Raw genomic sequence first — 26,382 nt, forward strand, 5'->3', positions numbered from 1 at the left:
ACAATAGAGAAATTATCCCAAACGAAGGTCACTACGTGAAGTATCTCATCACGGAGAGCAAGCAAAAATCTGTACAATAGTAAAAGACAGCGAGGAGGAGGGGAAAAAGGGGCGGAATGCATTAGCAAACAGGGGTTATGATCGGTTTCAAACCCAAAATATTAACTGCCACTCGCCGGGAACCTAGCGGTCTGTATGGACTCTGGGGTCCTCAGGTCATGATTCCTCGGAAGTTGTGGCCGGCTGTCGGACTCTGAGTGCTATGAAGCTTGTGTTGAGCGCAGAGGTTTCAGTGGGTGAGTGGTGGTTCTCTTTTTTTTCGAGGCATCTGCTGACTTCTGCGGTCGACCTTTTTGGAGAGGCTTTTTGATATATTTTTTATATCATTATATTCAGCAGAGCTAGGCCACTTCTCTTGTGCTATTTTTGAGGCTTTAAAAAGTTTTGGTGGCTGTGTAGAGTGTGATATATGGTGAGTGGTGAAAATTGGGAGGACCGCGGCGGGCATCTTGGGGACTCGATGGAGCATCGTCTGACCATCGGGGTGAGTTTGTACGGTGACCTGGGAATCGAGGGTTCGACTCGGGAAGGTCTCGACAGTTTGCTTATTTCGAATTAGTGGGAATGTTTGCTCGTGGGCTGTTTGATCCCACCTATCCGGGTGATGACTATTAAGGTCTGGTTCCTCCCACACGAGCAACGGGTCAAGGATATCTACAAACTTCCAAGTGAACACAGAGCAAGACTTTCGAGGCTTCATGCGAGATTACACCAAATAACAACGCCGCAGTGACTCTTGGAGCGGATTTTCGAGAGCAGCCACTAGTGGAATCAATTGTTCAATGCAAGAAAACTGGGTCAATTTCATTTCATTCGAGTAACAGTTGAGTATGGTCAAATTGAAGCTGGAATCTGTGTGGAAGCTTCTCAAATATCCATATTCAAATATCCATATTCAGGATAACTTCACCAAAGGCCATAAAATGCGACTATTCCTAATTTTTCTCTACACGCTTTTAAGAAGGTCTTTCTACATGTCTTCCTAGCATGTCGTTTTAACGCGTCTTTCTAAAACGTCTTTCTAACATATCCAGGGCCCTCAGCAATCTCACGTTCTGTTCGATCCAATTAACCCTCAGCTCTGTCATCTTTCCTCTTCGAATCATGCTCTTACCCCCTTATCTCACGTCCCACCTCCCATTTCCGCACAACCTTCGCACCACCGAGTCTTCTTACCCTTCCTTCAAAAGGCTCTTTTTTTCAAGACTTTTCCAACAACATTCACTGCAAGGGTCGATAAGGCAGCAGCTGGTGTCCCCGCCGGTAATGGCGGTAGTGGGCTTGGTCTTGGGGCCGTTAAAAAGGTAGCGTACTGAGACCTCCTTCACCCAGATCTTTTGAGGGCATGGCGGTAGACCACAGTGTTAGAAGGTTGTCGGGGAACACCCATTTCCTCACATCCCTGGTCCATCTTCAAGACATCCTTGACCAATCTCGCTAATCTCATCATGTCTAGCCCTTTTCTATTTCCGATCCCCGAGAGAATTTCGTACGTAGTGAAATATGAATTCAGCAACGAACTTTTTCATTCAAAGTACCCTCCCAAAATAAAGGTTCATATCATAGTAAGTATATCCAAATTTACATTCTCAGTACGGAATCAACCCGCTCGTTCACAGAAAAGAAAAGAAAAAAGTTGAACAAAAAGAAAAAGGAAGTGATCCTATGCATCAAAGCAATTCACTTAAACAGCCTCAGGGAAGGGGTGGGGGTTAGCCAGGGTCTGAGGAGCCTTGCGAACCTTAGGACCAATCAGGTGGTCAAAGGCAGGGGAGTGAGAAACACGAGGAGTGAAGTCCTTCAGGTCCCACAGGTAACCCAGAGTCTTAAGGACGGAGGTAGCAGAGTAAGAAGCCGACTTGCCGGTGGCGGGGTCAACACCGAAGTTCTCGACGTAACCGGCAGGGGCGTAGGGAGAAACGAGCCAAGTGGGCATACGGCCACCGAGACGGTCGAAGTTCAGAGTGTAGGAGCTGCCATCCTTGGCCTTCTCGGTGTAGGTCTTGTTGTCGGGGCGGACGGCCAAGGGGGAGCAACGTGGTCGTAGAATCCACCGGTCTCGTCGAAGGTGATCAGCAGCAGGGTCTTGTCCCACTGGGGACCGGTGCGGACGGCATCGTAGATCTGCTTGAGCAGGACCTGGCCGGTGGAGACGTTGCCGGAGGGGTGCATGGAGTTGGTGTCCAGACCGCAGCAGGACGGGTTGAGGTAGGAGAGCTTGGGGAGGGTGCCGAGGTAGGCGTCCTGGTAGAAGTTCTCGAAGGGAACGACGTTGGACTTGGCGTTGGCGACGGTCCAGTTGAAGAAGAGAGCGTCGGAGAGGAAGGCGCCGTTGGTGCCGTCGTAGTTCTTCCAGGAGATGCCCTTCTCGGAAGCAACCTGGAAGATGCTGGGGATGGTGATGGCAGAGACATCGAAGTCATTGTCGTTCTTGCCGTGGCCGTCGGGGGTACCGGCAATGGCACAGAGACGGTTGGGGTTGGTGGGCTGATTAATGGTTAGTGAGAGGATTTAGGACGAGGTAAGAAAGAGTACTTACACCGGGGACACACGAGTGCCAGTAGTTGAAGGTGGTGAATTCGTTCACGAGGTCGACCATAGTAGGAATCTCATCCTCGGAGTAGTAACCCATAACCTCCTCAGTGGCGAGCTTGGCGGAGATGTTGTAACGCTCAATCTGGCGCTCAACGAAGCCATCGAGGTTGGCCTTGAGAGTGCCATTGGCAATAGCGTCGTTGTTAGGGCTCCACTGACCGTACAGCTCGAAGTTGACACCAGTGACGGAGTGATCCGGGTCGTGGATAACAGAGTCAAAGTCCTTGAACTGACTGCACGTCTTCTCGCCCTTGGGGTCAGCGACGTTCAGAGGATTGCAGAAAGGTCCGTTGTTGACAACGTTGTCAAGACCCTTCTTGTGCACACCACCCAGGATGTTGTCGAAACCACGGTTCTCCATCAGAATCCAGACAACATTCTCAACCTTGTCCTTCAGGTTGGCAATGGACTCCTTGGAACCGGAGGCGTAGCCGAAGGGACCGTTGGAGTGGCGGTTGACGACGGCGCCGACGGCGCTGCCGGAGAGACCCAGAAGGGGAAGGAGAGTGTTGGCCTTCATGATTGAACAGCTGAGTCTGACCTCGAAGGAAGAAGGAAATTTGGCTGGTGAACGAGAGGGAGAGAATCATTTCCCAAGACGCGATGGTCGCAGCATTTTATAAGTTCGTGTCAATGTTGTCGTGCTCGTGCTCGTGCCTGTGCAGCTTCTGGAGAGGGGCAGGAATAGCATACCGCGACCCACGTGGAGAAAAACTTCCATGAAGAGCCGGATAATGCGAGCTAATCTAAAGCAATTGGCAAATGAGCGACGATCACTGCATGCACATGTTGACGCTAAGGAATGCCATAGGGTCAGCGATGCAACGGCCTCCATAATAAACCAGGCACTCGGTCAGCGGGGAGGGGCGCTAGCGGGTTAGTTTTTGCTTCTGCTCCAGCCGGGATTCGGCACGAGAGTAACATTGCCTGTAGGTCAACAAGATTCTGCATCGAATCTTCGATTGGGGTCCGTTTTTGTTTATTTCTGTCGTTTATCGAGATCCGTGGGAAGAATACTGGGGGGAGGCGGAGCTTAACATTTTTGTGTACCTGGCAGTCAGTGGGTCAGCCTCCTTTTTTGAGTGCATCAACCAATCACAGTCCATCTTCAGGTCGGCGAAGCTCCGCCATGACGGGCTTGGCGCCTGGGCAAAAGCGCCAATCACTGCTTGTGTTGAGCACATGCCTCCCACTGCTGCAGGTGCTGGTCAAAAGTGCATCGTTGATAGGTTCTGCAACGAAGTATACTTATCGGATCTCGCTGATTGTTGTGGCTGACCCTGCACAGGTTCCTGTCGGCGAAAAGCCCGGAGTAAAACGACGTAGGAGGAACAAAGGCTTAAGCCACCGTTAGGTAACCTGTCAAAGCCATCCATCAGTGTCAACAACACCGACCTCGTGCTTGATTCTGATCGGCATGGAATATTACCACGAGTATCCCGAGTTTAATCCGGCCCGGAGTTAAAACCATCATCGCCCAAGCGGGTATTTGAATCGACCCCGGCTAGTGTTCCTCCACTCAACGTGCAGACTGTAGATGGCCTTCCATGATCCATTCCAACGGTACCGTGCGTAGATGGGATGCCTGTCGTACCGTTTAACCCGAGCTTCTTTATGTCTCCACCATGCCGAAGTACCTAGCGTAGATGGCGTGAGCTGTATGTCGAGGGATTATCTTCGTTCTTGGTCTCATTGGCTGCGTTGGGAGTAATCATGACAGGAACCTGTTGGCGATGATTGGTCAGATCCTTCAACATCAGTGTTCAAGAAGAGAGGGTTGTCACACTCTACCTTGTTGTGGGCAGCATCTCTGTGAGGACCATGAGAAGTCTGCTCCCCGACTGAGGGTATCTCGCAGAGTCTGTATGCGAGGGAAAAAATATGTGGGTAGTCTCACACTCACAAAGACAATTGGTTGGATGACAGCATTGTCATGCGGTACTCAAGTCCGCTGCCAAAGAGCTTAGGCCCCGCGCCGCGAAGCGCTGCTCGGTCCGATCGTCTTGCCGTGACTGAGCAAGCACCCATATCGCGTTTGCGAGTTGTTTTTGGCCGTGGCTTTGGTGCCCTCAATGGTAGACTTGTCATGGAGCTCTTCTCGCGTGATGGGTAGATCTTGCACTCGTCATATCCGTGACAGTTTGGGGTTCGTGTACCTGAAGCCGATGATCCTGTACGTAAAACACGCTTGGCTAGCAGAACCCTCCATGCTGTGACGCCCCACATACTGTGATCTCGGTCTGAGTGTTGTGGCCAGCCCAGTCTCTTTATTCATCCTGTAGTCTGGTAGTGTCACGCTTTCAATGAGCCCGCCCCACTTTCGCAATATCCTGGAGAGTCTCTGGCCGGAGAGCCAATATGTGTCAGAATCCAGTAAATTTCACGAGCCAAACTACTCACCTTGGTAGTCTTTCGCCTTTCATGTGCCCACAAAGCCTCATAGAATAGAGAAGCCCAGTTCCCAGTTCGCCGCCAGAGAACTCGACCGCGAAGCCGTAGAGCTCCACCCTGCCAGATCCTCTTGCTTTGAGTGCCTAAGCAGTCACTTTATGTCCGTAAGCTGTAAGGGGCTCTTTTCTAGAGGGTTTCCGTGTGTGCGAGCTCGCTGTCGCGTTTTCTCGTGCCATCACTGGACGTCGCTTTCATCGTGGCCGTGGCCTCGTAGGACTGGCTTGCTCCTGTTTTTGCGTAGAGTGAATCCGATGGTCCTTGATGCGATACACACATGGTTAGCAAGACTCTCCGCGTTGTGTGATGGCACACCTTCTGTCTGTTCATCGTGGTAGTCCCAGTCTCTCTATTCATTTCGTAGTCCGGTAGTGCCATGGTAGCAACTTGCGAGCCAGTCCCTCGTCAGAGCTATGAGTGTCAGCACCTCTGTGCTCACAAAGACTCGTAGGATATATCAGCTCCGCCCCACGCGTTTCATGGTCAAGTCTGCTGCCAAAGAACTCGACCATCACGCTGTAGAGCCTTGCCCTGGTAGAACCCCGTGATGTGAGTTTCTGAGTAGTCACCTTCTGTCCGTAAGCTTTAAGGAGCTTGCTGTGGCAGTCTTCTCGTGTCGTCGCTAGACGTCACTCTCGTCGTGGCCGTGTCGCCGTAGGTCTCGTCCCTGTTCTTGCGTAGAGGTAGCCGGTGTACCTGTAGCCGATGGTCCTGGATGCGATACTGGCCTATTCAGCAAGACCCTCCGGGCTGCGATGATACACACGACGTGATCTTAGTATGCTCACCGTGACTATCACGGTCTCTCCACCTAGCTCGCACCCTGGTATAGTGCTGTGCCCTCGATGCTGCTGTTCTCTCTCGATGATGCCATACTCTCGATATTATAGTGCCTGGAGTGGTATCGCAGTCAGCGACGACTTACTCTTTTAGTGAACGGATAATAGAGCCCATTATCAACGTATCTACTTGTAGCAGGTCTCTACTATAAGCCCTCTACATTCTGATCCCCCACATCCACGATCAGCAGCCGTATATCACGTTTCATTCACGGTATACCTCCCCGTACAACATCCCTCCCCCATGCCCCATCCCACGAATTCGGCCATCCGCGGTTTTGATATTCCCGATTAGGAAGGCACGCGCTCGCGGGAGCAATTTTGTTTGTGGGTTTTGTGCGTCCTCAGAGGCAAAATACATACAGAATGTCCTATTCAGGAAGGCACGCAGCCCCCTCGACCAGCAAATTTACCCGTTTAGGAAATCTTGGAAACTAGGGCTTCCTCCCCCGTCCCCTAGGAGTATAAAGGCTTCCTCCCTTCCCCCAACTTCTTCTTCTTTTCCTCTCTCCAATCCTCCCCATCTTCTCCATCTTCCTCATCTTCCCCAGGTCTTGGTATGCTCTCCTCTCCGGCCCGGCCCACCTGGCTGCCACTCAACTTTATTTGGACCTCCCTCTTGACATGATCCTTCCATCTTAACATGTCTTGTCCATCTACACTTGACCTGACCTTGACACGTCAACAACATGGCACGTCCACATTATAACATACCTTCATATCTTGACCTTTCTATCTCAAGGTATGTTCTATCCATCCAACTATCACTCCATCCATAACTCCACCCATCACTGATCAAGTTTTGATACTACGTTTCTTAGGTCTTTCTACCACAGCCACTTCAGTATACTTGACACATTGGCCTCCAATCACTGTCTCTCCACCATCCTTCTACCACGCAACAACCACATACGATGTTGGCTTTGTCTTTCGGACAGGCGTCATGTAGCTGGGCAACCAGTTGCATGTCAGGATAAATCCGAAGGGGACCTTGGTCAATCATCCTCTTCCTCTCTCGACACATTGGTCTCCAATCCACGATCTCAAACGTCCGTCCGTTCACGTATCCGCACAACTCAACAACGAAATCGACAGCGGGCGTCACTTGGCTCCTCTTCGAACAGGCGTCACGTAACTGGTAATATCCAGTTTGCGTGTCAGGACAAATTCGATGGAAACCCCAGTCTACCTTCCCATGCTCGACGTCTCGGCCTTCAATCACTGCCTTGCTTCCCTTCCTCCGTTTCTCCGCTACAAATCCATCCCGAATACCGTGCGCCTTCGATCGATCCCTTTTCTGGACACTCAACTGGCCCCCTTCACCCTCCGGGTCAGACTGAGCTTCTTTTGAACAGGCGTCACGTAGCTGGCCAGTTCCAGTTTGCGTGTCAGGGCACATTCAAAATGGAACTCTGTCAACCCTTCCGCCTTCGGCCCATATCGCACATCGACTTCAACAACATCACGACATCCACAATACTTTCGCTACTCCTGCTTCTCATCTCTCCAATCTATCTCCAAGAACGGAAACAAATGAACAATACGAAATTTCATCAAACAACACAAACAGACATCTTTATCATTCCAATAAAATCCATCCTTCCTCATTCCATTTGATATTCGTTGTATTATATAGTACAAGCTCACCGTAAATTCTCAAAATATCTTCCATCAATATGACTGGAATCCAATCATCTATAGATGGATCAGTTAAGCCTCACTAAGTTCCCCTCGAAGCTCTGCTGTGTAAGTAGAGGCCTCTCTAACTACTAGCAGCTTCAAGATCATAGAGAAGAATGTTTAAACTTCAACAATGTCGACAACCAGGACCCGAACAGCCAACAAATCATACCCGTCGTATGCTTCCTCGCGCAGGGTTCCCCATGCTTTCCCACGCCCGAGTTCCGACAGCCGAGTAGCCCTACTTGAGTATAGTATCCTTCGACGACTTTGCGTGCGATAGGGCGGAAACTGCACTCACCTGGTGAGTGGATGCCATAAAATTGTAGGGCTGATTTAGCACAGAGACTAGTAAAGGCCTCCCCACATAGTATGTACAGTAAGATCTAGGCAACTATCATTTACTAGCTGGGATACTCGGCTCTACCCGAGCAGGCAGCCACCAGCCATCCTCCGAAGCCATTGCTGTGCGTTGGCTGAGATTCTCTGGGATTTCATGGCTTGTTACCCACTTGAACGATTGATAGGATTAAAGTATAGAGAGTGGTGGTGGTGGTTTGTGTGAGCTTATTTCTAGATCGCGATCTTCTCAAGTTAATAGGGTTATCTAGAGTTCTAATTAATTAATTAAAAACAGATAACCGTCCACCAGGATGCTTCTTAATTAATTTGTCCGGTAGTTGGAGTTACCAATCCTCTTTCTTCATGGACTAAGCCGAAGCACGGCGATCTTGGCATAAATGGATGCATCAGCAAGAGGATACCATTCCACGCCTCGGAACCTCAAGATTTCCTCCCGAGAGACCTCAAGAAAGCCATCCGACATCCGGATTTCCGCCAAGAACCAAAAATAACAGCCACAATCTGGACGCCTACTTACCAAATTGGTCTATAATCGCGATTCTGGGCGCAGCCAAGCATCGAATTGCCCATTTCGAGAACCCGATCTCACACGCTCGGGTATTGCGCAGTATTTCCTCTTTCGTTAGTTCGTATTCTATCAGGCTATGCCATGCGTGACTCGATGGAAATATAAGATATTCTTAGCAGTCTCTGCGCCACCGCCGGACTTGGAAAATCGACTGACTACATGAAATATGAGATTGGAAATGTTCGTATAGTTAGGCTCATCACGAGTATCAAACCCGTATACTCTTGTCCAGATGAACTGGTTAGCCGAGCTTCAGTCCCCGTGTTCCTGTATCCCGTGTTTAGTTCCCCGTTCTGTTCTAGTGGCGTTCCGCCCCATCGAATTCAATCGGAGAAGAATCGGAACCCGCGGAGTGCGAATGGGCGGGCCGAGAAAATCCCGCCAGGCAGCCATTTATGGTTTCGCTTCTAGTGAACTACTACTACTGTTCTGGTGTTGGTAAGCTGGGGGCGATTAGGGCGATGGAATTAGTTGGATTTCATGATCCAGACACCCTGTAGACCTGGCCAAGTGGGGCGGAAATGCGATTTGTCCTGGATAGAGGTAGCGTTGCGAGCCGACCGGGTTGAGTTTTGATAGGAGGGTGGTTTGTCACTAGGGTGGACACTAGAAGTGGAAGAATAAATCTGAAAAGTCCACGGTGGGAATCAGAGTGTAATATAAGCTATTCACGGCTCAATACAAGTATACCAATACACTTTCGTTAGTCCTATACCCTGACAGAAGGGCAGCAGACTGGAATGTCTGGGACCGAAGACCCTGACCCGGTGCCAAGAGACGCTAATGAGGCTTGTCTGAATCTTAATTTCACGTGACAGTCGTCCGACAGGGTGACAGGCTGATCTGTCGTCATTTTATACCAGTTTCCGTCAGGCACCAGCATTCTTATGATTTGGTCGTTTCTTTTGGCCCCGAGTGACAATCCCGGATCGTACTGATAAGTACAGAGGAGAGACTCACTCTCTATGGTCTATCGGGCATCTCGACCCTTTTTTCTCCAGACTTGGTGGCGTCCACAACCACACGCGACCATAGAATTACAGTAGACTCTAATGAGTAGACTCTTGACCCTAAGGCCGATGGCTGACTGAGTCTAACAAACTCTCTGGACCCTTTTTTCTCTAACCCATGCTTCCCAGCCCCACCACAGCCTTGGACCCCGTAGATCCCCGTAACAGCTGTTAGTCTGCCAGGATTGGCGGGCTCGTCTACGGCCAACGGAAGGGGCCAAGGTCCGGATCATGAAAAGGGACCCATAAGTTGTAACCAACAGCTTTGCTGAATAAAAAATGCCTCTGCCTAACGGGTGATTGGTAACTGGTTCCATAGTTTGAGCAGGAATTTTAGACATTAGACTCAGCTGGTACGCCTGGCACGGAAAGTTTGGCACAACAAATAGGATCGGGTTTTGATGACTTCTAACGAGGAACCTCGGGTGAGCTTATTCTGGTTGGGGGGGGGGGGGGGACATTGATTTCATAGATGAACCTGTAGGAAGGCAAGAGTGTGTCGCAGTCAATGCTTTGCAATGCCCATGCGAAAGTAGTTAAATGATTCCGGGCTTTTCTCATTATTTTCTTTTATTTTATTTTTTTTTAATTTGGGAGTCCTTCGAATTGCCTTTCGCGTCACGTTCTCGGGCTCTTGCTTCCTCCAAGATTTCCTTTTTTAATTCCTCGTATTTCTCTCCTTCTTTTCTCATTTTATTTTTCCTCTCTCCTCGTTTTTAAATTTCTCGTATGGCTTGATACCTGTCCAACTATCTTCCTCTTTTCATTTGTTTGACTTCCCACTGGCGGCGATCTGCTCTGCTGGGACCGCTTCCTTCCCTCCCTAGAGTTGCGTGCAGACTCGCCCATTTCCCCTCGACTGAATTTCTCAACTTTCATCTCATAACATCTCATCATGACAGCTGCAATTCTGTCCCCGAATGAGGCTATTCCGCCCATTATGGTCACCAGTGTCCTCAGCATGATGGAACCGACTATGCAACCCACGATCAATATCGCCTCCGCGGCGGAGAAGAAGAAGCGTGGCCGACGAGGTCGAAAGAACGCTGTCGATATCGTCGGCACAAAACAAAAGAAATCACTGCTTCTTGATGAGCTCGGCGATGCATTGGTCGATCAGATGTACACCGTCACTGCCGCGTCGACCAAAATGCATGACCGGTTGGATATCTCCTGTGCATCCGTCGTGGATCACCTTCGCAGCAATTTTACCACAGAGCTCACAGCTTCCTCATGTGCCAGCTCTCGCAGCAGTAGCAGTCGCACGTTAACGGGAGTGGACAGCACCAGCACACCTACGACAAGCCTGGATGGCTGCGAGTCGCACGAGATCGCCACCTCAACCGCATCAACTGTTGCACCCACTGTATCCAGCCACCACCGCCCCAGCATGGAGTCTCTTCGCTCCAGCCCTCCATCCCGCGGCCAGACTAGCAGCAATAGCACTGATACAGGTGCCGTCTTCTGCCTGGACGACTTTTCCACGATGACCGCCATCCAACGACTAACTGCTCAATACGGCCGCGTCGCACACATGGGCATCCTCGACCACAGCTATCGATTCTTCGTCAATCAAAGCCGCACCGGCGCCCTTTCCTTCAAGATACGCAACCACGTCGCCATCGTTGGCGGTGACCCCCTCTGCGAACCACACATGATCCCCTCCCTCCTCGCCGAATTCGCCATCTACCGCCGCCGACACCACTTGGGTCTAGCCTTCATGGGCGCCAGCGCATCATTTGTCCGCGACTTCGCCCAACCAAAGGGCTGGACAACCATTCGCTTCGGAACAGAGCGCGTCCTCAACCCACAAACAAACGAAGTCCTCCTCGAGCGTAGCGGGAAACGTATCGCCGTGCAGAATCGCCAACTCCTCAATCGCACCAAGGGCGGAATTAGTCTGGGCGTGTATGCGCCCGCTGTGCATGGCACAGATGCCCAGCTCCAGTCTGAGCTGGTCGGGATCTATGACGCATGGCGCGCGGAGCGGAATACCTCCGGCGGTCCGCAAGCCTTTATCACCGTGTACGATCCCTTCGCGCTACCCGCGCTGATGACATTCGTATACAGCCGAGGACCAGATGGGACAATCAACGGTTTCGCTGCACTCCGCCGGCTGGGCGAGGGCGGATACCACGTTGATCCATGCATCGTAGCCCCCGGCGCGGCAAAGGGAATCAGCGATCTACTCATCGTCTCAGCAATGGCCTTGCTGAATCGCGCGGGCGTATCATATCTAGGCTTCGGCTTTGAGCCCGTTCATGCACTCGCGCGAGACGATATCACCGGTATGGTGGGCCCATTGGCAAGTCTGACGAGGGAATTGTATGGTCATACATTCCGGAGATTACCCATCCATGGCAAGAAGGCTTATCATGACAAGTTTCGGCCGGATGGGGATCAGGATTGTGGACTTTATCTTGTTTTCTCCGGGGGTATGCCGGGGCCCAGACAGTTTTTGGGCATGATTCATATGGCGAATATTAGTTTGCGGAAGATTTTGTGGGCAGATCTCAGGTCTTGGGTGTCTAGGCGGAGGGGTGGCAAGGGTGATAAGACTGGCGCTGAGATCGAGTCACAGTCTCAATCACAGTCACAGGTACCCGAAGGGCCATCAGATTCAGTGGATGGTCCGGTTGCTGCACAATGATGCACATTGCTTTCATTACTTGATTCTTTATTTCTCCGTGGTCTCCACGGACTTCCCTTCTTTTGTTTTCTTTTTCGTTTTGACGGGAGGTCTTCTGGCTACAACTTATACTGGCCCATGCCGATGGCCAATAATATGCTTATGACCTCCCCGTTTCTGTATCATATGCACAGATGGAAGATACTTGTATCATAGCAAAGGCGTTTTTCTCTTTTCTCACTTGGTTTGGTTTTGGTTTGGGTCATTGGACATGGATGGTTTGGGATGGGATGGGTTCCTGGTTACATTTGGTGTCTGCTTTTGCTGTCTTACCTATTTTTTCGCTGCCGGTCATTTTTGGGTGCAGTTGTCATTCTCTCTTGATTTCTTTGTGTTCTTTGTCGAGTGTTGAGTGTGGTTTCACTCCCTACCTTGCCCATCTGGGTTTTGATTTTCTTCTTTTTTTCTTAGTGTGATCAACATCAAACCTGCTTTTAATAAGACTTTTCACGTTTCATAAACTCTTATTGGTCGGATTGGATAGGATTGGACTGGTCCACGTGCGAATATTCATCAATCCAGTTGTATAAGAAAAAAGAATCCAATTTGAATTCAATCAGGCCAGAAATGCCAATGCCTATAAGGATACGAAAACTGAAACCGCGTGCGAGTCCGCATAACTCCATGCGCAACGGGACTGGACTTGACTTGTGCCCTGTCACAATCGGGAAACTGATTAAGTATCGATTATCGAGTATTGAGTATTCCTACAAAAAGTACATCCCCAAAAACATGGCATATATACGTGAAGCGATAAGAAAATGTTCATGACAAACGACCAAAGAGAAAGTCCTTGACGATGGGTGAGCTGGAGAATTCGGGGTTTAGGAGGACACAACTAGAATGACAGCGTTAGGGGTTAGTCGGATCATCGCGGTACTGTTTTTCTCTTTGGAAAGGGGGAGGGCGTACTTGAGGAAATATTCTAGACCGATGCGTCGGGATTCGAGAAATTTGGGGCGGAATTTAACTTGGATGCGTGTTAGTCTGGATGAGAGGGGACGGACATGAGGGGAGAGGAGGAGACATACAGAGTACACTTTTCGGGGGCAAAGCTGGAAGGGCATTTCTAGCGTGTGGAAATGCGGATTCGAGTCTTTGGCGTAGATCGTCGAATTCGGAGTATCTAGATCGCATCATGCTTTAGCATGAATTCCACCCGTCAACTAATAGTTGACTCGAAGCACAAAGAATGAAGACACGAGCATACCTCATTCGAACAACAATCGGACCTCCCTATAGAACAAATCAGCACAATCCCAACCACAAACCAAGCCAATCCCTAGCCCCATACAATCTCCCATGAACCCTCAATCTTCAACTTACATCAAGCGTCTGAATCACACAATTCCAAACAACATAAGACCCCACCCCACTCTTCCCTTGTACAACAACATGATCATCAATAGCAACACTCCTCGCCCACAATCCCCGACTCGTCTCCGAATCCGGATCCGCCGTATGATCCTCCAACCGAATAATCCTGCTCTGCGCCAGCGAGCTCAGCGATGCCCTCGACACCGACCGTTCATGGCGTTGCCAGAAGGGTGGGACGACGCTGGAGACGGGACGGGATTTTGTGCTTGATGCGGCGCTTTCTAGGGTTGTGGAATCGGGATTGGGAGTGCCGTTTCGATTATCGTGGTCGGGCGCATTTTCATTGTCATTGTTATCGAGGGACACGTTCTTATCGGCGACGACGGGGGTTTTCCCATTCTCGTGCGGGGAGGAGAGCTGCGACTGGGATTGTGGCTGTGGCAAAGATGCCGATGCCGAAGCCGGTGCGACCTCCTCAGTCGCAGGCTCCATCCATCAGATAGTGGGTGAGACTAGCCTGTGTCCTGTGCTTCGCAGGGAGCTAGTAGTAGTAGAAGGCGATGTCAGCGTCAGCGTCAGCTTCAGCGGTCAAGGTGGTATCAGGTTATCAGCGGAGCAGTCTATTGAGCCCCGCGGCTGGCAGGGCATGTGCATGACCATGCATGTGGTGCGATGCATGTATGTCTCATGCGGATCGGAGCGTTGGGTCCGGTCCATGCGGGGAGAGACAATTATAGAAGGAGGGGGTGGGAATCGGGGATCCGGGAGGGGGGTTTAGTTGGGGCAGGTGAAACGGAGCGAGATGCGCAGTTTGATGCTGATATACTGGGTGGTTCTGGGCAGAGAATGGAGTTGAGGAAGGGCACTGACCTTGGAAACCAGGCTTCCGAGTCCAAGCGGGCTTGTTAGGAATCGATCGGATGGGGTGGTTCGTCTTTTAGCTCGTGTTGAAAGTCAAAGGCGGATGGGATGGAGAATGGGGGGGGAGCTTTTGGGGTGTGGAGTGAGGTTAGGTAAGCCCGGAGGTGTTCACGATGTATTGTTAGTATGGTATTGTAATGGTCGTAACTAATACAGCGGGTAACTCACCCTTAATTTATGCTACAGCCGCCCGTCATTTATCTCAAACTCCGTACTCTAATTGATTTTATTCTCGAAATTATATTCCATTCCAGGGGAGACGGAGAAATTTTTTCATCACGCTGGTATGACTGTATAGAAATAGGTCTAGCTGCCATAAGTAGGTAAGACTTCAATTTCAGTGTTCGGTCAGACCGCATCTACAGTGAGCTTGAGAGCCAAGTCAACAAGAGTATATTGGTGATTGCTTGCAATTTTGTATACCATGCGTAATTCATTCGTTAACCTCAGCCTTGTAAATACAAGAAGAGCCATCTCGCAAAATCAATGAATGATCCACATCTGAGTCCAAGGACGAGCCAACACATAACTAATGAGTGAGCATAAAGTAGGTGAGGTCGCGCCACTTAGAAAAGATCTTCCGAGGAAGTAGCCAACGCTGCCTCTTGAGAGAGCATCCGTACAACGGCTAGGCAAACCTTCGACGGGTCACGTTCAATCCTCTCAGCCAGCTGCCTTCTCTTTGAATCAGCTGCCGCGGAAGCAGGTTGATTCCCTATCGAGTCGCTTTCAACGTGCAAATTAGGATTGCTTGCTTCGGTATCTTCGAGTTAAAAAAACGGCCCTGAGATCAGCAAGGGTACGGGGAATGGGGAGTTCAATTTTGATGAACCGACCTAGTAGGTTTTGGAAGACCGTATAACGATATGTCTCCAAAACAAGCTTTTTTACCTGCTTCAGCTCGGGAGTTGTATCTAGTGCGAACACTTCGAAATCCCTCGGTCCGATTTTGTCTGGTAGTTCGAAGTCTAATTTACATGATTGTGATTAGTGATTTTGGTCAGTTATGGGCAGAAACGCTTGAATAACTCACGAGGAAGATACACTGATCGGGGATCTGTGCCAACGACCTTGTCATTTGCCGTATCTTGTCCTCTGATGAAGCCTTCTGGGCCGATAAGTGCGGCAAAGTAAATGGCGACGGGGCATTTCCAGTCCGCTGAAACATGTTGCAAAATTTCTTGGACAGCCTGTAAACGATCGCCCAGCTCCGTCGGAGAGATCAGCGGCGAGCCAGGAGGTGGCCAAATGGTGTTACGGAGTCGATTGACTTCTCTCACCCATTCCGGCTTATCTTCCCTCTTTCCATGATGGAGTTCTGCAAAGTGAGGCTGTATACGACGCAGTCGATCCTGCTTAAAAATCACCTCAGCAGTGATCGCTTGACATTTATTTTCGATCATCAGTGACCCCTGCGAGAGATATTCCCCAAAGTAAAGGTTGGGCCGATTGCGCAGAGACCAGAGGTTTTCTAGACCATCGTTATAGTCACGGAAAATATCGATCAAATTTAAATCAAGCATGAATGTTCCACGGGGGAATTTCATCGTATCGACGACGTATAGTTTGATTTCTGCAAGACTTGTTCCGTCCTTGTAATGTCGGTAGTATATATACTGGAGGACGAAAAGCAGCGAGCTAGTCCAGGAAACAAAGTTATCATCCGGGTTGCGCGCTTGCCGCCACCAGAGATGTGAATCTAGAATTCGGGCCACCTTGATTTGTTTCTCGTTGTCCATGTTGAAGAAAACATCTTCCATGGAAGAAGGTGTATTCTGGCGGACCGACTCCGAACAGACCCATCTCTCATTCGTTATTCCAGCGGAGTTTGGCGTCGCAAGACGAAACAGATAACGTGGAATGTTATTCAGGATTGTTTCATCGATCCCACTATTTGGTGAAGGGTTGAATAGAAGCTGCTCGGGCTCTTCAGGTTCGTCACTCAAGCGAGTGCTACCCATCGCATCAGTAAGACTTTCCATGATGATGTCGGTATGAAATTATCACGAATATTAGTCTTTAATGGATAAGAGGCTCAATGACAGATCAAAAATTTGAATAGCTGACTTTTCGAATCAAAAATGGTTCAGTGGGATGACTGCTTAGCTGCCTGGCGACACTGGAGTTGAAGAGGTAGACGGATGAGGAAATGGCTCAATCAATGAATGTATATCGATTCATTGCATTTCAAGGACAGGAGCAGATATACCCTTATATACATAATCATCGATCACTTTCAAAATCTAACAAACAACTTATTCCCGTAGATGAAAGTGATGTGTTGTTTTTCGGTTGGCGACCAACAATTCATCAAAAAACTGTTTGATTGGCTTAGAACAGCTGAACTGTAGTCGGGCGCTTCTCCACATACTGTGTTCGACCCCAGCCACAATTGATAAACCTGAAAGTTTTAAGAAATCAGTCAAGTCGAGCGATAGAATGATGTAACGACGTAATGAGGCTCAAATTTGCATAGCCTTGATGTTGTGGCTTAGATTTTATACGTACGAGCACATGCGCATGTGGCACAGTAAATAGTACCTTGAATCGATAGGCTTGACACCCCTGATGCAAGAGCTGGATTGGTCCGAGCTTGTTGAGCACAGCGATGAGCTCTAGGCAACAGCCAGCACATGAGTCAAGCTACAATAGGCACGGCAGTCATCTCAGTCATATAGAGTGGTGCCTTTGAGGATACCTCAGGTTGTACCTTGAAAGCGAGCTGGTAGATTAACCGGCTCATCCTCAAACCTAGTATACCAGTTGGGACTGTTCTCTATTTGCTGATTAGGTGTTTCATGTTTTAATTGAATCCTAGTATTATCATTGTATATGAAAATTTCTCATTTTTTGAACTAAATGTCAAGATGGATCATGACTCCATGGGCAATGCTGATAAAGGGATTCGAATTTCTGACCTGAGAGAGCCTTCTCAAGCTGTCTTATAGCATACAGTATCCAGTATTACTGTTATGTACTGTATTTCCATGTTGAGTGCAAAGTGCCGAGGACTGTTGTGGGCCAGCCCCTGATTGGATGGTCTGACTGTCCGTGGAATGGGACCAGCATACCCCTTCATCATGCAATTCACATTGCACCTACTGTTCCAATCCAGGTTGATTACATTAATATAACTCCACCAACTGCATACACTTGCTTTCCTAACTGCAATATAATCACACCGACTTCCCCTCTCCTATATCTCTATCCTACACTCCAAGGAGAATAATTCCCAAACAATTGCCCTCCGCCAACTGCCACCAGCTCCAAGCCCCAACAATCTGACTAGTCCCAACCCAGTTTAGCGCCCTTGATCGGCGCAGCTACTAGAAGTGAGACATCCCTTATCAAGTGTGTCTTTTAGGACACTGTGGCGGACACTACAGTAGCACGCCGGACCTGTTTTCGCCTCGTTGCAGCGGGGACTGGTCGGTGAGTCAATGATGGGCATGATGACTGCACTTGCATGTCTTCAAACGGCGTCAATGTGGATGATTGTAGGAGACTTGAGGAAACTCTTTGAAAAGGGGGAGAACCGAAAAAGTCAATTCTGATAATCATAGCCGATATCCCCGGATCGACATGACATGTCCACCGCCTTGGGTCTAGAGCTTGGGAGCTTGAGAAGCTCCCCAGAAAAGGTGTTTGACAAAGATGCGATCGACGTGGGGTTTGTTATGTGCAATGGACATTGTCTATCGGGTACAACAGTTATGCAGAGAGCAGTCGGTGCCCAGAATCTCCATCAATGGGCTCAATTACCGTTTGACTGACTCTTAACAAATCATGCAACCGCGGTACTACACTCCACAATTGATTGCGCTAGTGAATCTGCCCGGGCCACCGCTAGTCCCAGCACCGTAGGTCTAGTACATTTCTGGTCGGCTTGCCAGACCCTGATAGGACCCTGATGGGACTCAAGAAAAAAAAGGAAGAAGAATTAGGGAAACTCTGGAACTTGAAAGGAGACAGCCGAAGCTAGTCTTTAGTAGTAGTATATTTAGTACACTCCGGAGTTAGAGAGACTACTGATGTCCTCGTGATCGTCCGGGATCTTTTCTGCTCCACTTGTAGTCTCCTTGCGTGTTTTATTTCTCTTCTTCTTCTCTCTTCTGTGCTCTCCTCCTGCCTTCTCATCTTTCCTGCTTCCACTTTCTTACCTGTCACTCGTTCCGTCTGTCGCTACAAGACCCGCTTGCATTGGATCTGCCTCGCCTTTGGCCCTCTCCTCTGTCCCTCATCCTTGCCTCCACCTAATCTCCTCCATTCTTGCCTTCGTTCTCGAAGCAGGTCCAGGAATTCCAGCGATCACTGTAAGTTTGACCCAGACACTGGAAGGCCCCGTCCCTGTCCACATCCTCGGACTTTGGCCTCTTCTCTCCCTCCCTTCATTCCCTCCACTGCCCGATCTGTCTATTTTTACCTCTCATGCGTGTAACAACCCGATCTACATGCAAATAACTTGCCTCCGTTGTTGCTCTGTCATCTGTCATTGCCTGGACTGACATCGATTTCTGTTTTTTCTTATCTAGTCTCAACCCAGTATCCCCGTTTCAAAAACCACCACACCACCCTCACCACCGATCAACCATGCTGTCTAATCTGCTGCTGGTCCTGGCCTCGACGGCTGCTCTGGTGAACAGCCAGTCTACCTCATCCATTGACCCCAACTCGGTCGATATCAAGACGCGTCGTAAGTCAACCTACCCTGCTTCATGGCAACACCTCCCCAGTCTGTCTCAATATAGAGCTCAAGTTCTAACATCCATCAAAAGAATACTGGTGCAGTGCCCAAAAATCCGCCTGTCCCCTACTCTGCCTCCAAATCGCCTCCGGCGTCCCAGAGAGCAACAACTGCACTGCTGTAAGTCATACCCCCTCCCTCTCTCCAGCCCATCCCATCCGTTCAACATACTAAACACCCCCTCCTCCAGGAAACCCTCACATACAGCTGTGTCTGCAGCAACGGCATCTCCCCCAACGCCTCAGAGTACTCCCAGACCCTGCCGTACTTCATCTGCACCGAAGCCAATAACCAATGCGTCAACGCCTGCAGCGATTCCGCCTGTCAATCCAGATGCCGCACTGCCAACCCCTGCGGCGCTCAAAACCCGCCCCGTGTCAACGTCACCTCTACCGCTTCCTCGTCCGTGGCTGCTACTAGCACCGCCGCCAGCAATGTCATTCAGACCGGTGGGGCTACTGGTGCGGCTCCCCGTGGTGTCTCTGTTGAGATGAGCCAGGTTTATGGGCTGTGTGTGTTGGTTGGTGGTGTTGTTGCTGGCTTTGCGGTGTTGCTGTAAGCCGGTATGGTGATGGCATATGGCATGGGGACTGGTGTTGATAATTGACTACACTGTCTTGCCTTGCTTTGCTAGCAGCCTTGGTGGTTGTTAGAGGCAGGGAGGGCTTTTTTCTAATGATTCTGATTTCGAGTTCGATTTAATCCTGGTCATGGTGTTTTTTTTCGGCTGGACTCGTGGATATTGTGTCCCTTTTTTTTCTTTTTTCTTTTTTCTTTTTTCTTTTTCTTTTTCTTTTTATTTTCATTTGCATCGGCATTGAGCGTTTTCGTACGAGTTAAGCTTGCATTAATGGGATCGATATCTACTGCAATCTAACAAGTGATATTTACATTTCCGGTCCAACCCACTTGGCTTGTACTGGGACATCATTTCTCAGACCCTCTGGCAAGCCTCATCATGCCCACAGTCTCCAAAATATCGCCTAGCATGTCAGATATAAAATACAACCACACACCCCACTTCTCCTTCTCACCCAATTACATCTTACTAGCCCGAATCTTCGTACTATCCATTCTCTGCCCCTCATCATCCTGCTCCGCAACCTCCAACACCGGAAATTTCGCCGGCATAATCCGCCGAGGCGTCGAGCCAGGAATCACAGCGTACTGGGAGAAATCGGTGACACCGCATTTTTCGCGGAGAAAGTCCTCATCGGTATCGAGGAGGCCGTTTACAGTGGTAGCTGGGGCGCGGAGCATGGCTAGGATTGCGTCGGAGAAGATTTTCTGCAGGATAGATTAGGAAAGTGAAATTGGAATTGGAATTTAGATTGATTGACGTACCGGTTTCCGGAGGTCCCTTTTGTAGGATTTATCTTCCGATTTGTTGAATTCTGTTGCGGCGGATTCGATGGACTAGATAATAGATGGAGGTTAGATGAGATGAGATGAGGTGGAATCGGATGTATGCATGCGGGAAGGAGATAATTGTACGTACCGAGGCAGGCCAAATCCCAGTAATAGCCATTTCACTCCGTTCTTGACGAATGAAATCCATCGCAAGACCCTTGACCAGCACACTCATACCAACCTTCCCTACACACACAAAACACCAATATAAGCGACTAATCACCCTCTCAAGGCACAGCCAAAAATCCAGGCGAATCCTCAATACATACCCATAGCATACCCCGTCTTCCCCCTAAAAAACCTCGAATAAATCGGCGGACAAACAACCACAATCCTGCCCTTCCACTTCCCCTCCTTCCCAAAAACAGGCAAAACAGCCTGAACACTCGCATAAAGACCCTCAGGATTAACCTGCTGCATAAGCTTGAACCTCTTCAACGGCGTATTCTCAACAGAAGACCACCATATCGCCCCCGAGTTATACACAAGCACGTCCAGGCGCCCGAAAACGCGGAGCGTTTCGTCGACGGCGTTTTGGATTTGGTCTGGGTTGCGGACGTCGACGACAACTGTTGCAGCTGTGTGCCCGGCTAGGTGGATTTCGTGGGCGACGGTTGTTATTGTTGAGGCTTTGGAGTTGGGGTCTGGTGGGAAGGGAGAGGTTGTGTCAGTGGGGGAGGCGGATTTTGCTGCTAGCATTACTGTATGGAAAGAGGGTTGTTAGTTTAGATCGTGGTATAGTGATGAGGGGAAGAAAGAGTGGTGGAGGTACCTGCGTAGCCATCGCTAGCCAGATCAATGGCTATTTGGCGACCTATACCACGGGAAGCGCCAATGACGAGGGCTACGGATTTGGTTGATGCCATTTTGGTGAGATAGTGTTTTCTTTCGTTGGTTGTGAATTCGTAGTTGGATGCGGAGATACTGCGGGGGAGCTATGCCGGGCTTTATAAGGAACTTGTAGATTGCGACTAGATGAACCGAGTGTCGGTTGAGGACCTGAGAGCCGAGATTAGAGTATCAAGAAATTATTCATCGGGAAATTGCGAGATCAACGCGTCCGCGGGTTTGGAGCAGCGAGACGAGAATCTAGAATCCGGGGATTTGACCGACCCCGATTATTTCGTGATTACTACTCAGCGTTCCGAGGCTCGGGAGAGGCCGAGGGAGGAAATTACGGTGCCTCAGGCAGGAATAATATCGTGTAGGGAGCTTAACGTCATGTGATCTACTGTAGTCTTACCATCATCTTCTGTTGTATGTTTTGGACTAAACAATATTGACAATTAATCGTTCGGGCTTTGTGTAAAGGAAAATAAAGGAGATAAAGAGCCGCGGAGTATAATGGCAACCTTCGATATACTTAGAAGGGCTCGGGCACAAGGATCTACGTACAACGATACGACCATTTCAACTGCTACTTCTTTTGTTAACCATAACTATTCTCCCATTGTCGATATGGATATAAAAAATGCAATAACATACAATAGCAAAAAGTAGGGCCGTGTTCACCTAGGGCCCATCGTTTGGTGCTAGGTGACCCGCCGCTCTATCCGGGTGCTCTTCAGGCGGGTTAAGGTGTCAGTTCACCTACCTGAATATTCTCTTCCCAAAATATCATTAATATTCGCTATCCACTTAATATCTATATGATATTGATTAGGCCCGGTATCATAATAATCCGATAATAGTTAACACTTCACTGTGCAAAATATCGCCAACTACTAGTTCAGTGGTCATGTGACAATGACGGACCCACTTACCTAATCCCCCATCTTGTAACTTAGTTAACTAGCTTTAACTATTCGTTAACTGGTCATGTGCGCTGCTACGTCAGCCGTCACACTTAGTTAAAGTTCACTCAAAGGAGCGGACTAATTAACTAACCGAGCAGTAACTTACTTAGTTAAATGAATGACTCAACGATTGATATGATAGCGCCACTAGAGCCATGATTATTACGCCAAGTGCGCAGCTTGATATCTCATGCTGTATCAACCTTTTCAGGCTAAAGGCATGGTACTAGCCCACGTTAATGATTTTTTTGATGAATATGGAGCTTGTCAGCGCCAATGGATCAAATCCGTTTTTGCAAGTAGCCAATCAGGTCTTGGTTGCCGTCGGACTAATGTTGAGCACCTGCTGTCTGGCCATGCGCTTATATACTAAGAGTTTAATAATGAGGAAGTTCTGGTGGGATGATGGTACGTATATCCGGCCTCAATGACATATTCTTCAGGTAATCAGGCCATGTTGACGTCTAATTAGTATGTATCATCTTTGCTTGGGTAGGAACAGCACCCGCACCTATTCAACATTTGGACTAAAAGTTGACATGATACAAGTCTCTATCAATCGGCACCCAAGCCACTATCCTGTGTAAGTGTCACGGAGTTGACTTTGGTAAGCGTCCATGGCTAAACTGAACTTCATTAAAAGACGGCTACGCTTTCGGGGGCATTGGACGACATATTGATGAATTGTCTCCACAGACCGTAGATACGCTTCTCAAGGTATCAATTCTACGAAAATATGTCGTAAAGAAAGCTGATGTGCTAATTGATGTCTGCGATGACCATGGAACGGAAAGGTCGTCCTAGCAGCAGCAGTTATCTACGTTCCCTGCCTCGCGTTCGCCAAGCTTTCTTTACTTATGCTGTATTACAGACTCCTCAGCACATCATCACAAGGATGGGTTTACAGCATCTACATTATCGCCTTTTTCATCTCGGGATACAGTCTAGCACTGACCCTGGCCCTCATCTTCGCTTGCAATCCAGTCCAGAAAGGCTGGGATATTTCGATACCAGAAGGGGTCGGTTCATGCATTAATAGGCCTGGCGTATATCTTGCAACTGCAGTCACTAATACTCTGAGTGACGTGACTTTGATACTGATACCAATCCGAGTTGTATGGGGCCTTCATATGCGCTTCCTTCAAAAATTTGGCGTGGTAGCTATGTTCTGCATTGGATGTCTGTGAGTATTTTTCCTCCGCTCCTTTGTAATGAGTCAGATGACTCTTTGCGGGACATCTTTCATCAATCTTGACAACGCTAATATTTATCGTGGTCAAGAACCATCATCACCAGCATTCTGCGCTTAGCGACCTTATGGCCTTTAGTAACAACACCGGATTTCTCGTACAAGCTGGCTCTTGCCAGTGTCTTCATGTGAGTGATCACGCAAATTTGTTCTAATAATAGTCCTATAAAAGTGTCTAATGACAAAACACGTTGGGTAGTAACATCGAAGCAAATTTCATCATTATATGTGCCTCTCTCCCCTACCTTCGCCAACTGGTTCGTCACCACAGCTCGGATTGCTTCAACTGCCACCTGTTAACCAGAAAAATGCGGCGAATATGTTCTTTGTCATGTTGGGTTTCTCCCCAAGATAGTACAGAGACGGTCTGAGTGCATTGGATTCTCAGGCTAGCTTCTTCAGGTGGGAAATTTCTAGAACAAAGCCCCAACTCTGATCAGAAAGAACGCAGTGGGCAGGACACCCCAGGCCCTACATCATCTATGCCATCCTCTAATAATGAAGACTGCCGATTGCAAGGCCCCCGTGGTAACTACTCAATTCGGATGATGTAAAAGATCAATACAGCTAAATAGTAGTCGAGATAATGCGGCGTTATCTTTTCTATTCCTTCAGATGCTCGTGTAGGTGATCCTGGCGTCACTGTAGGAAACAGCGGGTTTTCCAGTAGTAAGGGTTGTCTGTAATCCACCGTTTTAACAGTGCATGATCTTTATTTGAAAGAAAGTATTCAATAATAAACCAAATGATTATTGTTTTTGCTGCTCTCAGCTAAAGTCCGATATGTTGGGTTGGAGTGACGGCGCTCAAATATGTAAGTACCAGGTACGCGTTTCGTCACACAGGGCATTTCATATCACCGGAATGGGAGTTAGAAATCAATGTAAAGAAAGGAACAGGAAGAGCAAATACACGGGAAGGTAGCAGTCATTAAATGGGAGCTTGAAAATCCCCGAGCCATTTGTAGCCCTTATAAATTATTGACATTCAAAGATCCCCAAAGCAATTAGATACTAGTAACTGAAGCCCATATATGAGACCCAGGGTTAAAGAGCGCTTGAACCTCGTTTCGCCCTAGCTTTATCCAGCGCAAAAGTAGCTCTTCATAATTATTTGGTGCCACAGTATTGACTTTGATCGCCGGAAAATTGGCATAGGAGTGTAATTCCTGCATCGCTACCGGGGTCGCCACTCTCAGGCCTCGATTTTTATTTAAATAATTGATCTAATACCTCTGCCAAACGTCCGTCTCCCTAGGAAAATTCCGTATACTAAAATATCCTGAGCTTTCAAGGTTCATGCGAAGCTCGCGGAACTTGCTCGTTTTTGCATTCCGTTCGAATAGAATGTCAATCTCGAGATAACTTAGGCCGAAGGTCTCTGGCAGTCTCTAGTAGGTCTAGACAAGGCAAAGAGCCGTGGTTCCAGCGAAGAAGAAGCAGGACTTTACTTTCCAATTCCACGCTGTGGGGCTTAGCATATGTGGTGTTATCCAATTGATGAGAATCCTAGCTAAATTATAGGCAATTCAAGCTAGGACCACCGTTTTGGTACGAAGCCGAGTCGATGGGATTTCCGCGACTAGAACATAACAAACGGGTCCGATCGTTATATCGTATACAAATGTCAAAATCAGAAGCAAAGACCCGAGAGTCTAGAGCTGGTTATGGAATGTTGGAAGAGCGCTAACAATACCACCAGCTAGTAGAATAGTTAGCAGGGCTGAAAGGCCGTAAAGATAGTCTACGACGTTCGATACGTAACAAGACCGACTAGGAGATTACAGCGCCAACTATATCTAGTCCGTAGACTCCTAGGGAAAGATTGAGAGCGTTGTCAACACTAAAACTAGCCTGCTCGTAAAACGTTGTCCCCTAGCCTATCAAGCTGGTACCGTACGCCTGTTGTGCGATCTAAACTATACAGACGATCTCGGTTCGTCGTCGATCACTCCTTGGAAGGCGTCTAGATATAACATACCTCCGTTATCTTCTTTCAGGTACTTTTTAATCTCGTTTGTATACTCTATTATAGCCACTGTTTGGTTAATATGGATTTTTTCCCTTCTTGGTCAACCTCGTCAAAGATCTTTCGGCCTCGTGTTATCTCCTGTGGCGGACCAACTACTATAGAGATTCCGGGGCGAATACGACTGTGACTAGAATAGGAAGTCCAATAGCCTATTGAATTGCAAAGGGGATCTGATACGACTATTAGGACGTACTGTCGACGGACTTTCTTAGTATCCTGTAGCCAAAAATTGGCTAATAATCTAACACAGATTTATATTACTAAGGAGATAGGCGCGTAGAGTGATAGGCATCACTTCCGCTGCGTATATAGTTGACAATGTTTGAAAAATGCCCTATAGAATCCCATACAAAATTTGTGCTGCCAACAACATTCGGATACTCGTCGCAAAAAATGCCAACAAAATACTGAACATTAGAAATATCAACGCAGAGACTATTGTCTAGCGATAGCCGATTCGATCAGCGAAATAGCTATTTACAACTAGCCCGACTATCTCGCCAGCCTCTGCTGCAGTTGACAAGGCAAATTGCTACATAAGGAAATTTGATAGCCGAACTCTGTTGTTGGTGTTCCCTATCTTTGTTTGAATACAGGGAATACGAAGAATTGAAAATAAGAAGGGTATCAAATCCTTCTATTATTAGGGTGGAAGACAAGAT

The 26,382-nt window shown here is 48.5% G+C and overlaps 6 protein-coding genes across 6 annotated transcripts; 2 read left to right on the forward strand and 4 right to left on the reverse strand.

Moving 5' to 3' along the window:
- Positions 1-1,744: 1,744 nt before the first annotated feature.
- N7473_012767 (putative phosphatidylglycerol specific phospholipase C) lies at positions 1,745-3,175 on the reverse strand (the record flags this gene model as incomplete). The annotated part of the gene is made up of 3 exons (XM_057158706.1): positions 1,745-2,062; positions 2,098-2,547; positions 2,600-3,175. The coding sequence occupies 3 exons, from the start codon at positions 3,173-3,175 to the stop codon at positions 1,745-1,747; spliced, it is 1,344 nt and encodes a 447-aa protein (XP_057002660.1).
- A 7,283-nt stretch (positions 3,176-10,458) lies between these two features.
- ergS lies at positions 10,459-12,213 on the forward strand (the record flags this gene model as incomplete). Its single annotated transcript, XM_057158707.1, has 1 exon — positions 10,459-12,213. One exon carries the CDS (start codon positions 10,459-10,461, stop codon positions 12,211-12,213), a length of 1,755 nt encoding a protein of 584 aa, XP_057002661.1.
- Positions 12,214-13,017: 804 nt separating this feature from the next.
- N7473_012769 (PX domain-containing protein YPT35) lies at positions 13,018-14,061 on the reverse strand (the record flags this gene model as incomplete). The annotated part of the gene is made up of 5 exons (XM_057158708.1): positions 13,018-13,090; positions 13,165-13,222; positions 13,284-13,378; positions 13,463-13,488; positions 13,579-14,061. The coding sequence occupies 5 exons, from the start codon at positions 14,059-14,061 to the stop codon at positions 13,018-13,020; spliced, it is 735 nt and encodes a 244-aa protein (XP_057002662.1).
- Positions 14,062-15,494: 1,433 nt separating this feature from the next.
- On the reverse strand, positions 15,495-16,472 carry N7473_012770 (uncharacterized protein; the record flags this gene model as incomplete). Its single annotated transcript, XM_057158709.1, has 1 exon — positions 15,495-16,472. The coding sequence occupies one exon, from the start codon at positions 16,470-16,472 to the stop codon at positions 15,495-15,497; it is 978 nt and encodes a 325-aa protein (XP_057002663.1).
- Positions 16,473-18,544: 2,072 nt separating this feature from the next.
- N7473_012771 (uncharacterized protein) lies at positions 18,545-20,038 on the forward strand. Its single transcript, XM_057158710.1, has 4 exons — positions 18,545-18,803; positions 19,023-19,183; positions 19,266-19,354; positions 19,425-20,038. Exons 2-4 carry the CDS (start codon positions 19,081-19,083, stop codon positions 19,791-19,793), a joined length of 561 nt encoding a protein of 186 aa, XP_057002664.1. The 5' UTR covers positions 18,545-18,803; positions 19,023-19,080; the 3' UTR covers positions 19,794-20,038.
- Positions 20,039-20,272: 234 nt separating this feature from the next.
- Positions 20,273-21,510, reverse strand: N7473_012772 (uncharacterized protein; the record flags this gene model as incomplete). The annotated part of the gene is made up of 5 exons (XM_057158711.1): positions 20,273-20,521; positions 20,579-20,650; positions 20,733-20,830; positions 20,914-21,345; positions 21,417-21,510. The coding sequence occupies 5 exons, from the start codon at positions 21,508-21,510 to the stop codon at positions 20,273-20,275; spliced, it is 945 nt and encodes a 314-aa protein (XP_057002665.1).
- Between the last annotated feature and the right edge of the window lie 4,872 nt (positions 21,511-26,382).

This window comes from Penicillium subrubescens (assembly GCF_028828155.1).
Source record: "Penicillium subrubescens strain IBT 31985 chromosome Unknown utg000011l_segment0_segment0, whole genome shotgun sequence".
NCBI classification, from domain to species: Eukaryota; Fungi; Ascomycota; class Eurotiomycetes; order Eurotiales; family Aspergillaceae; genus Penicillium; species Penicillium subrubescens.